This window comes from Cydia pomonella, chromosome 12, assembly GCF_033807575.1.
Source record: "Cydia pomonella isolate Wapato2018A chromosome 12, ilCydPomo1, whole genome shotgun sequence".
NCBI lineage: Eukaryota > Metazoa > Arthropoda > Insecta > Lepidoptera > Tortricidae > Cydia > Cydia pomonella.
In genome coordinates this window covers 18,325,202-18,337,604 of record NC_084714.1, presented here as the reverse complement: position 1 = coordinate 18,337,604, position 12,403 = coordinate 18,325,202, and the positions used below count along the sequence as shown (strand labels likewise).

The window sequence follows — 12,403 nt, the reverse complement described above, 5'->3', positions numbered from 1 at the left end:
GGCCGTCCCCTGTCCTCTTAAGCATCGCGTCCCGTATTTTTTCCCGCTCTGTTTTTGTCCCGTATTTTAATGCCGCTGCAGAATACCTATATAAATGGTCACAATCATATCTGTTTGACAACTTCTCTCCTCATCTATGCGAGTTGAAGCTATGTGAACACATATTTGCCCCCGTAACGCCGTTACTTCCCCATTGTCCCGTATCAGTTCCGAATAATGGCAACCCTATGTATGATGCAAACCATTTTCGCCAAAATACGTTTCTTACAAGTCTTACAACCTATTTTCAAACCAGTTCTCTAGAAGCAACACTAGCTATAATATTAATCTAGCTACATCACTCGTACCTACAGACTTAATTTTACGTCCCGTGTTGAAATTGTGAATTATACGATCACGAGAATGTAACTCTGTTTAAGCTATTGACGCCGTTGACAAAGTACTTAAACATTAAGTCTAAACACTACTTTATACCCATGTGTTTAAATGTATTTACATAAAACACTAAAAATATGGCTGGACATGCTGCTGCAATCGTTAACGGTACTAATGAAAATGGCCGCTGTATTTAAAATTACACGGGACGGTAGTAGGTAGGTATTTGCACTTGTACGTACGTACGTACTTGCACTTATACGTATGTACGTACTTGCACTTGTGAATTCGTATGTAAGTGTGATAGGGAGGCAACACGTCGAACGTGGTTCGTGGTAGGCCCTCCGTTTCTTTTGCGGCTTAAAGACAAAGTTGACGACCGCCCCGAAACCGCTTTTTCAAGTTTCCATACATAAGTAGTCCCCATTGAAGCCATTGATGACACAATTTGATGTATATGCACAGCCATGCCCAAGACCCTTCGTTAGATTTTTTGATTATTATAAGAGTAAGGAGTGAAAAACACATTCTATACAAATTTTAAACTTCTAACTCTTATAATAATTAAAAAATCGAAAAAATCTAACGAAGGGCTGTGGTTGATATACATCAAAAATGGTGTAAAAATATTTTTCATGACGTTAATATCCAGATCCAGAGAAGCAAATGGAGACTACGTTTGTATGGACAAGCGGTCGTCCCCTTTCCTGTTTCGGTAGCTACCTCATCTTCACGGAGTAATTCACACACCTAGTTAGTTACTCCACGAAGATTGCAGGCCAATAAATGTGAAAAATAAAAACAAATATCCATGATGCTAAATGCCGAGTTTTAATGTAATAGATCGAAATCGTACATTTCCTGCGCCAGAAATTACTGGCTTTACAAACTGTTCAAACGTTTATTGCTATTACAATTTTGTAGGCGTATTACGGTGTCCGTGGTGATTTTGGTTTGCGTCACTTTTTTGCCGGAAACACATTATTATGCTATATTTTGAAAAATAAATCCCGATAGCAACGCATCCAAATAGGTTCACCCGTTTTACAGCTACGGTGCCCTAGACAGACAAACTTATAACATCCCGCATTTGCATTATTGCGCATTTTCACTGCCAACATACAAATAATAAAAATACCGGTTTTCTAGTTAGTCACTCCCTAGTACACGGCCAACTGTGGCTTCAGAGGCGTTTTTCTGCCAGTAATGTTCTGCTCTGTGAAATTTTATCTTTACATGCAATCAACGTCATTGACAAGGTCACTTTGACAGCTCGTCATTGGTTGCTAAAATCAACATTAACAGATAATGAAAGTAAAGTCATCTGTGTTCTTAAACACAACACAAACACAGTCAGCTTTGTTATTGTGAATTTTATTTTCGTGCAATCGCAAAGAAACAGTTTGCATCAAGCAAATACACGTTATGGACGTTTGTTTCACAGTGCTTATACAATTATCCATTTAAAATGAGATCGTCTCTATTTAGACGTAATCATGTTGTTGATTCTGAGACGCAGCCACTTTTGTCTGAAATTCCCGCAGTGTCTGGACCCAGCATCATCCAAAATGAGGTATTAGCGCCACTAGACCGTGGAAGATTCCATAACTTATATTATAACCTTTTTTTTTATCTTTTCCATTACCACGGTTTTATTGTGAATTCATTAAGCACGAACAATTTTTCTAGGTCATTCCAATAGCATTGTTTTCATGAAGTGCTTTATTGGGTTTCAATGAACATAAGTAGCACAAACAGAATAGATTATGTTTCTGACTAATACCTGTTTTCAACAACTGGAAGTTATATTACTAGCCAATTTGTGTTTTGATGTTACATTTCCAATTTATCTTCTTATCTCTTAGATAAAATTGTTTGTGAATATTTTACATACTAAATACCAGAGTAAAAAAATTAAGACGATTTATTGAGACACTGAATATGTATTCTCAAAATGAAATTATTTATGCAATGATAGATATAATATAAATTATAAGCTAAAATCTACTCAGAGATGATACAACAAAGTAGCTTAGAAAACTGCATTTATGCATCTGATATTAGTCAATCTACTTTTAAGCTTTGCCAGTAGTTGTAAAATTTGTTCATACTGGCAAACATATGCCGATATGGAAATTCCCATTTGTCGAGACTTCAACCATACTATTAACTAGATTAAAAATGGGTTCCAAATTCAAACCAAACAAAGGTACCAAAGAGAATGATTTTTTTTTCATTATAATCAGAATATGCTTCAGGACACATGATCATGATATTAATTTTTATTTTTCATTAATTCCAGCGCTCAGACGGGATGGCAAACATTGGCGTGTCCCATGATGTGCTGGTGGAGTCCCGTGACACCGGTCGCAAGCTGCCGCAGTACATCGCTGCGCTAGCAGGTATTTACTCATACTACTACAACAGCACTATCATTGCTAACGTAGTTACTAATTTATATCATGGCATAACAATTACTACCAGAACAAAAAGAAATTACACTCACATCCAAAACACATACATCACAGATATTGTAAATATTGGAAAAAGTAATTTTGATTTAATAATGTTGTAAACTGTAGATTATTTCATATAAATTACCAAACACTGACCTCTTTTTGCAAACCACACACCCTGTCTGTGGAACTTTTTTTGCATATCACAGACTACACAGACGGCATTATGAAGCATTTGCAAAGAGTGCACTTTTACTTGTGAAATTGAAATGCTACGATTCAGCCTCACAACTGTATTGTATTCTATACCATTATATACTATGACAGCCTAGATACACTTCTGTCTAGTAGGTAGTTGAGGTGGTCTGTGGGCAAAGTGCATATCTATTGCTCATTGATCATAATAAGTGACTGTTTATTGTTGGTTACATTACATTAACTAGATATCTCATCAATTGCTTTGAAAGGGTAATGTGATATATAAGTGGGATGGTGCCAGATGTCACGGATGTTACTGTTTTTTCTCTTGATTGAACTTGGGGATTTGTAATTTTTTTGTAATGTCCATTTGTAATCGTAGAATTAATAGTAAAAATTTTGTGCAGTAAAAGTGCATTCACAATTTCTGTTTATTTGTAAGTCCCTGTTAATCTACAAATAGTAAATAAAACAGACTGAATCGGACAAAGAAAACGGCAAAATATCACATTCTTAGAGAAAATTAGTCGTCATAATAACGTTTTCCAGACTTCATAATAAAATGGCTACTTAGGTACCTACTACATGGAAAAACACATGGCTATGATGCTATGAATATAAATTTTATCACCATATTTTGCCATTGAGTGTTTCAATATATAATGCGGGTGATATACATAATTACGAGCTGCGTATAGCCTTCGTTTTATTTTATAAATATTCTTTTTGTACCTTTTTTAATGTAACTTTAAGTACAAGTTTCAAGTAGCTGTACAAAGAGGATTTGTATTTCAAATTAAATTTGTCATTTCCAGCGACCCTGGGCGCGCTCGCGGCCGGTACCATGCTGGGTTGGTCGTCGCCCGTCATCTTCAAGATCAAACAGGAGAACAGCACCGACTACGACTTCTCAGTCTCCGAGTCGCAGGGCGACTGGGTCTCCTCCATGGTCAACCTCGGCGCTGCGGCGGTTTGCTTCCCCATAGGCCTCATAATGGACTCTATAGGCCGGAAGAAAACCATGCTGGGCCTAGTAATACCCTTCACCATCGGCTGGCTGCTAATCATCTTCGCTTCGAACATAGGTATGCTGATGGCGGGTAGATTCATCATCGGCATAGCCGGAGGAGCCTTCTGTGTCACCGCACCGGCGTACACTAGCGAAATCGCACAGGATTCCATCAGAGGAACGCTCGGAAGCTTCTTCCAACTGATGGTAACTGTCGGTATCCTATTCGCCTACGCAGTGGGAAGCTACGTCTCCGTATTAGTGTTCAACGTTCTCTGCGCCTTCATCCCTATCATATTCGGCGTGGTATTTTTCTTCATGCCAGAGAGCCCCAACTTCTTGGTCGTGAAGAATCGCCCAGACGAAGCGCGCGACGCCTTAATCCGACTCCGCGGCAGGAACTACGACGTCGACACGGAGCTGAATAACATGCGAGCGAAGGCCGAAGAGTCGAGAAACAACCCAGTGTCTTTTACCAACGCTATAACTAAGAGGACTGCGTTGAAGGCACTACTGATCTGCTACTCGCTAATGTTACTCCAACAACTGTCCGGAATCAACGCCGTGATCTTCAACACGTCGGACATCTTCGCGGCGGCTGGCGCGGCCATCCCGGCGGCCATCGCCACCATCATCATCGGCATCATCCAGGTGGTCGCTACCCTCACGTCCAGTCTCGTGGTTGACAAGCTCGGCCGACGAATTCTTCTGCTCCTGTCCGCACTGGTCATGTGCGTGTGCTCGACCGCTCTGGGCGTATTCTTCTTCTTGCAAGCGATTCATGGAGCGGACGCGCCGTTAGTGCAGCAGATCTCGTGGCTGCCTCTGCTGGCGCTATCCCTTTTCATTATAGCGTTCTCGCTCGGATTCGGACCTATTCCTTGGATGATGGCTGGTGAGCTGTGCACTATCGATATCAAGGCGTTCGTCGGCTCGACCGCGGGTACCCTCAACTGGCTGCTCGCTTTCACCGTGACCAGCACCTTTAATTCCCTGAACGCTTCCATCGGCCGAGGGCAGGTGTTCTGGCTGTTCGCTGGCATCATGCTGCTAGGTTTCGTGTTCATCTTCTTCGTGGTGCCGGAGACGAAGGGCCGCAGCGAGGACGAGATCCAGGTGCTGCTCGGCGCGGAGCCGCGGCAATGCGAGGAGAAGAAATAAATAGACTGAGTTTACTGTTTTGTACTGCCTTGAGGCGTTTTGCCGTTAAAGACCACTCTTAGTTTGAACTAATCTCGAAAAATGCTTAGGGACATATTGAATTATTCTTATTAAAAAATAATCCCAGGTGATCATATTATGGCAAAAATGTTATTTCTAAATGTAATTACTGAGAAATAATATATATCAATGCATTTAAGGTTACGATTTTATCAGATGTGAGTGGATCTAAGCTTCTTTGGCCAAGAATGCTTTAAGTGACGTTTATTTATTGTGTGCGAGTACCAAAGACTTGTCCCCTTGGCCCCTGCGCCGCGGCCGCTTAATTAAGTCCGATGTTGAATTTATTTAGTTTTAAAGTATTTATTATTGAAATATATATTGTATGTTGTTTGAATGTTTGGCAGCTTGCTGGTTGTGTCAGTTGTATGGTGTGTAATATGAAATTCGGTTGTTTGTAAAGTTCATTTTTCTCTGGTCTTATTTGGTTGTTTCTAGCCTCAAAAAGCAATAATTTTGTTAATACAACTAGTTCTTTGTGTGTTACTTATGAATTGTATAATAGATGAGAAAATAGCTGTTTTACCCAAATATTAGCCAAGATACGTCCATTTTGAGATGAGTTGTTTCTAAACAAGTCAAGTAAAAGAAAATGGCTTTAAGAACATTGACAGAGATCAGACACCTGTAGGCGTTATTTTACTATACGTGACGCAAAGTTTTATAACGAATTCTTCTACCCTTTATAATTATTATGAATACAAACAACTATTAGGTACTGAACGGATTTAGTAATAGTTTTTGCGTTAAGCTAAGCTTTAAAAGACCAACGGCAGGCCGTAGGAACCGCGTAGCAATCATTCCAAACCACCTCGTTGCTGTGCATCACGGCGATACATCCATATCATCAAATATCAATACACAAATATAATCAGTTTACTCACTAGATTGTTATAAATTGTAAAAATGACGTGCAAATTATAAAATCCTAAAAAAACGTGAAATGTTCGTGAAAATTTTCATTGTAGTTTTTATATAAATATAGAGGAAAGGTATTGTTATAATAATATATTTTGAGATAAAGTTATATTTCAATTACGCTAGTAGGAAAATATTTAAACCTTATACGATAATGAATTGTTGATCAGAAGTGAATGATATTATAGTTATGTAATTTATATTCATAAATATTATAAAAAAAATTGTCAGTGTCTAAATAAACTGTGTAGCCGCTCTTTGTATCTAAAAGTGAAGAAAAGTCATATTTAAAAATACATAGATGGCGCTATGGGCTCACACCTAACTACCACCCTAGCCAAGCGAAAATTGTGCTCAAAGAGAACTTTTAATTCTGTATGTTTCACACTATTGTGCATTTAAGAATTTTAACATGTTTTCAATGTAAAACATAGCCAACGAGTCAAAATCAACTTTGACGTTTTAATCGACTTCAATATTAGTATTTATTTACTTATTATCTTGACTCATTGGCCTAATTTTAAAAATATTTGATGGTATGTTTAAGAATTACTATTTAAATCGATGTTCGTTTTAGTTGTACAATTGCCAATACAATTTGCCATAGCAACAAACACTTGCAATTTGAATATGTATACTATTTTCAAAGTTATGAAAACGATTTAATACTTTTGTACTATGGTTTTAGTTATTTGCCTAAATTTTGAGATTTATTTGCGAGTTACTTTAGCGTTAATGTGACTATACCTGCGTTAGTAGCTGCATGCTGTGAGTTAATTTAATTAGATGTAAGTTAACTACAATTTATTTACAGAATTAAAATGATGAATATGAAATGATTCTGTTGTATTATTTAAACTGAAAATAAACCGTGTGAGTCTGCCTCACCTGCCTTAAGTAAGTATACAGTTATTGAGGTAATTCATCTTACGAAAACTACCTTCCTACTTCAGAGGTAGATACGACTGATCGTCGGCAACGCTCACGTGACACCTCATTTGTATGTGCTATGTTTTCCGTTTGCCATATGTAAGCTTGTTTTGTTCCCCAATTCATTTAAGTATCAGCCTGTATTTATACTGAATTTGGTGACCAAACTTCGATGGAAAATGCATAATAATATTATATAGATCGTGTCATTCATGACGACGCGTGCATGACTCGTATTGTCATGTTATTAAAGGTTAGCTTTGACAAATCTGTGCGTCATCGTAGATGACACGAACGATAAGTACCTACGAGCTACGTATATTTATTTACGTATGTTTAAGTAAGTTGCCTCGTGGTGTAGGTGAGACATTCATCATTAAAAATTACTTGAAGCTGATTCGTATAGATACAGACCTATTGATTCACTTAAGTAACCCGGTCGCTGCTTGAATAAATCAACTTATTCATTCGTTTATAATTGCATAAAACTATCTTTATTGCAATTACCCCGCGGGACCTAAGCCGGCACGCTACAATAAGTTTGTTAAGCAGTCGACTAATTAGTGTCTTTTGGGCTGTAAACCTTGCGAACCCCCATTTTGGAAAATCTCCGAAAGTTGAATCGACAAATATCCATATAATCGCACCTGCTCACAAAAGTTTATGATAATCGGTTGAGAAATGAGAATAGAACAGAAACCAATTAAAAAATCAATCAATGTTCTATAGAGGAGAACAGGTTTTCCCTCCGTCAATCTCAGTTGATAATTCAAGAAAATTCATATCATCAAGTACATATTACTGGCGTATTGGGTGGCTATAGATAGATTACCAAGACTGTAACGACAATCTCTTTCGCAATCATATCATAATAAAGATACCTACCTAGAGTACCAAGGCTCTGATCTGGAGCAAAGGTTCGAATTTCAAATGCAACGAGTCGTTCAACTCTGCATGTATCGGGCACAGTAATTTGTGAGGGTACCTCGTTCAATTAAGCTGTTACAAATTAGACCTTGTCTCAAAGCATTAAGATTTAATTTAAAATAACTGATAATGACTAGGTGAAGTAGAACTAGCACAATTCAGCTCTGATTACCGCCCCGGCGTTTTTCAGAAATCTGCAACATAAATTGCAACCTTATTGTAAAAACGGTAATGTCTAAATTTAAATTCATTTATGGAATCGAATTTTGCGACATATTATCGGTTGTAACTGTTATATATCGGAACGGAACGAGTGAAACAAATGCTGCTCAGATACGCACTGACGTTTATTCGCAATGACACCTTATTATAAGTACATGCATACAGTAGCATACGTAACATTTCTCCCCGTTTTTAATGGAGAGTAAGCTTCTTAATCTAATTTACAGTTTCGCATAATTCATACAATAAAAAGGTTTGTAATCTGTTCGGGGAAGTGGACGCAACAACATGCCTGACAAACCGCCCCTTAAACTCTGGTCAGCGGGGGTAGCTACCTGCTGCGGCTGAACGTTGTCGTCAGAGACCTCAAGGAATCCCTCAGCTTCTCCGCCTGAAGTAGCAACCTGGGTGGACCCGTCCGAGGTACCATTTTCCTCTCCCCTTTCAGCTGGCGAAGACGAGACAGGCTCATGACTACCGCTGGCCACCGGTGAAGAAGACTCAATCTCGTTGGTAGCACCACTGTTGTTGACAGAGGGTTCTTCTGTTTCATCTAAACTTTGATAACTGGGGTAACGGAATCTGTTGACGTCCACTCCTTTAATCGGTACCAGTTGATTTACATGTTTTTTTACTTGCACTAACGTAACATGGTCCTTAACTAAGTATATTGTTCTGCCTATCTGTTTTATTATTTTACCCTTGTTCCAAATAAATTTTTTATTGCCATAATTTTTTTTATACATTACATAATCACCAGGTTTAAAAAATGGCCGTTTTTTTCCCCCAAAGGATTTACTCTGTGAACACTGTTTACGCTCCACTGTTTTAACATGAGTGTGGGACGAGGACGGCGATAGTGGCGGGGAATATAATAAGTCCCAGCGCGAACGAAGTTTGCGGCCGAATAGGATCTGGGCAGGTGAAGTCCCCGTAGTAACGTGTACAGAATTCCTATAATCGAATAGGTATTTGCATAGGTTTTCATCTACTTTCCTTTGATTAGTACTAAACATTAAACAAGAGCGTATGCCTTTTTTTGCTACCTTAACGTAAGACTCCGCCTGCCCATTGCTGGCCGCGTGGTAGGCGGGAGAAGTTATGTGCGATATTCCATTCGCAGCGCAAAACGCACGGAATTCGTCAGACAAAAAACATGTGGCATTGTCACTAACTAGCGTGTGAATTAATCCGAATCGTGACATAAATTCATATAGTTTTGATATAACGACAGCCGTTGAGGTCGAACTAACACTATACACCTCAACCCATTTCGAGTACGCGTCCACTAATACTAAATATGACCTATTATTTATCGGGCCCAGGAAATCTATATGCACCCTATGAAATGCCTGCTTAGGGTATGGCCACACTGCAAGTGGAACGCGCGGCGGAGATGGTCTCAACTGGTTACAAATATCACAACTGCCTATCATAGTTTCAATGGCATTATCAATACCGGGAAACCATATCCTACTCCTAGCTTCTGCTTTGCACTTAACAATACCCAAGTGCGACTTATGTAACTCCGACAAAATTTTAGATTTTAACGTTTCTGGTATTACTATTTTATGTCCCCGCATAACTACTCCATCCTCCCATGCTAATTCGTTTTTACAGAGTAGATATGGTTGAATACCCTGAACTGTTAATTTTTTTGGCCATCCGTTTAAAATGAATTTTATGACTTGGTTTAATAAAGGATCTTTCTCAGTTTCTTCACGCAACACCTTAGAAGTAACAGGTAAGCTGTTGTCAGCAACAAAATTTATGTACGATGCCCTATCGTCGATACACACTGGTGCCCCGCCCTTAGTGTGGCCAGCGCCGGCAGGTGAGTCATCATTGTTTACGCTCGCCCGCGACAGATAATCAGCACTGTTATCAGCGCTGCGAATGTACTCAATAGTGTAGTTATAAGCACTTAAAAACATCGCATAGCGCTGGAGCCTATTCGCTGATACCTCCGGAATACCACGGTGAGGCCCGAAAATGGTGGTTAACGGCTTATGGTCCGTGCGAAGAACGAACGGCACAGTCCTACCATAGAGGTATTGGTGGAAACGACGTACGGCAAATATAATCGCTGTTGCTTCTTTTTGTAATTGAGAGTAATTCTTTTCCGCCGCATTTAACGTGCGCGAAGCGTAAGAAACCGGGCGTTCTAAACCGTCATCCCCAATTAGACTCAAAATAGCCCCAAGGCCAGTAGGGGACGCATCTGAAGTGACCACGATTTTTGCATTTGGGTTAAAATGCGCTAGCACTTGATCTGAAGCCAAGTGTTGTTTGATTAGCTTAAAAGCATTATCGTGTTCCGCATTCCACTGCCACTTACTACCTTTTTGCAACAGGTTGTACAGCGGACTAAGTACCGTAGATGCCCCCGGAACGAAATTCCTATAGTAATTAACGAGACCAAGGAAGGATTGTAGTTTATTTACATTATTTGGTACTGGTGCATTTAGAATGGCACTTACTTTAGCGGGTGACTTTTTTAATCCCTCTTTGCTAATTACATAGCCCAAATATTCCACCTCATCCTTAAAAAACTCGCATTTAGTTTTTTGAAGTGTTAATCCGGCGTCCTGCAAACGTTTTAAAACTGCATTCAATCTGGCTAAATGTTCAGTCTTATCACTACCGGTAATTAAAACATCGTCCAACATACATAGGACGCCCTCCATACCGGCCAAAACCCCTTCCATAACCCTTTGAAATATCGCTGGGGCGCTAGCCAAGCCAAACACAAGACGTGTATATAAAAACAGCCCTCTATGTGTATTAATACACGTAACCTTTTGTGATTCGTCATCTAATACACACTGCGCATACGCCTGAGAAAGGTCTAACTTAGAGAACTGTTGACCTCCGTGCAACCTAGCGAACAACTCATGGGCGGTGGGCAACGGGTATTGTTCCACTATTAGCTGTTTGTTGATAGACACTGAGTAGTCCGCACACAGGCGCAGCGACCCGTCTCGCTTCAAGACGGGCACGATGGGGGATGCATATGACGAATGTTCAACCGGTTTTAATATACCTACGCTAACCAGCCGGTCCAACTCCTTATCAATTTTATCGCGTAAAGCAAAAGCCACTGGTCGTGCTTTAAAAAACATCGGTTGAGCATCCTTCACTAAATTGAGTTTTACTTTATATTTATTAAACGTTCCCAGCTTGTCTGAGAAAACAGAAGGAAATTTTGAATGCAACTGATCAATAAAGTTAATTGATTGTTCGCAGAAGTTAACCTGTACCAATTCCAAATTATTTAGCGATATAAAATCCCTACCTAATAAGGGCCCTGCGCCGCCGCGAATCACGTGCACATTTAATACGTTGGTTTTGCCTGCATACGTAAATGGTAACCGCACGATTCCTAAACAATGCATTTTATTACCCGAATAAGATACCAAGCGATTATGGGTTTTAGACAATGCCACATCTTTAAAACAATTTAAATACGTTTGCTCTGATATTGCGGTCACCGCTGAGCCAGTGTCGACCTCAAACTTCATTGGTACGCCATGGACATGAACCTGTGTTGTCATAGGCTCGCCTGATGTTGAGCGAATATTATAGCAATGGCACTCACCGTCATCGCCGTCATCGCGAACATTTGATTAGCGCTCGACGGCTCCTGCCCGTTGACCGAGGTTGCCCCTGCGCGCGCGCATCGTCTGCTTTCTGCCAGCTCCACCGCCTTAGAAAGAGTCAAATCAGCTGGGTTCTGAGCGAATAATTTTTCTCGCTCCGATCCTGGAAGCATTCCCATTACAAATCGGTCTCTCAATGCCTCCTCCACGTTTAGAAACCCGCATTCTGCCGTTAGGCCGCGAAGTCTTGCCGCATATTGGGGGTAGGTCTCCCCTTCATTTTGCATCGCCGAATAAAATTTAAATCTCTCGTGAAATCCACAAATTGTTGGCGTAAAATGACGGTCTAAAAGCGAACATATGTCGACAAATGGAACAACTTGGAGATCTTTCGGCAATGCCAAATCTGATGCCAACTTGTAAGTGGCATCGCTGAGTGCGCTCAACAACACCGCCCGTCGCTTAGTTCCTGTCGCGTCACTTTGCTCATCGATGCCATTAGCTATGAACCACTGTTGTATACGCGCTTTATACACTTTCCACGTTTG

The 12,403-nt window shown here is 39.9% G+C and overlaps 1 protein-coding gene across 5 annotated transcripts in view; it reads left to right on the top strand.

Annotated features, from left to right (window-relative positions):
• LOC133523764 (facilitated trehalose transporter Tret1) overlaps positions 1 to 7,016 on the top strand; it is a 68,127-nt gene extending 61,111 nt beyond the window's left edge. For 4 of the 5 annotated variants that reach the window (XM_061859490.1, XM_061859487.1, XM_061859489.1 and 1 more), the window contains exons 2-3: positions 2,678 to 2,777; positions 3,845 to 7,016. In XM_061859490.1, coding sequence (XP_061715474.1) covers positions 2,678 to 2,777; positions 3,845 to 5,199 — 1,455 coding nt within the window. In that variant the 3' untranslated portion in view covers positions 5,200 to 7,016. Of the gene's footprint in view, positions 1 to 1,680; positions 1,949 to 2,677; positions 2,778 to 3,844 lie in introns of those variants that run through there. The other variant, XM_061859488.1, reaches the window with a different exon arrangement.
• The last annotated feature ends 5,387 nt before the right edge of the window (positions 7,017 to 12,403 follow it).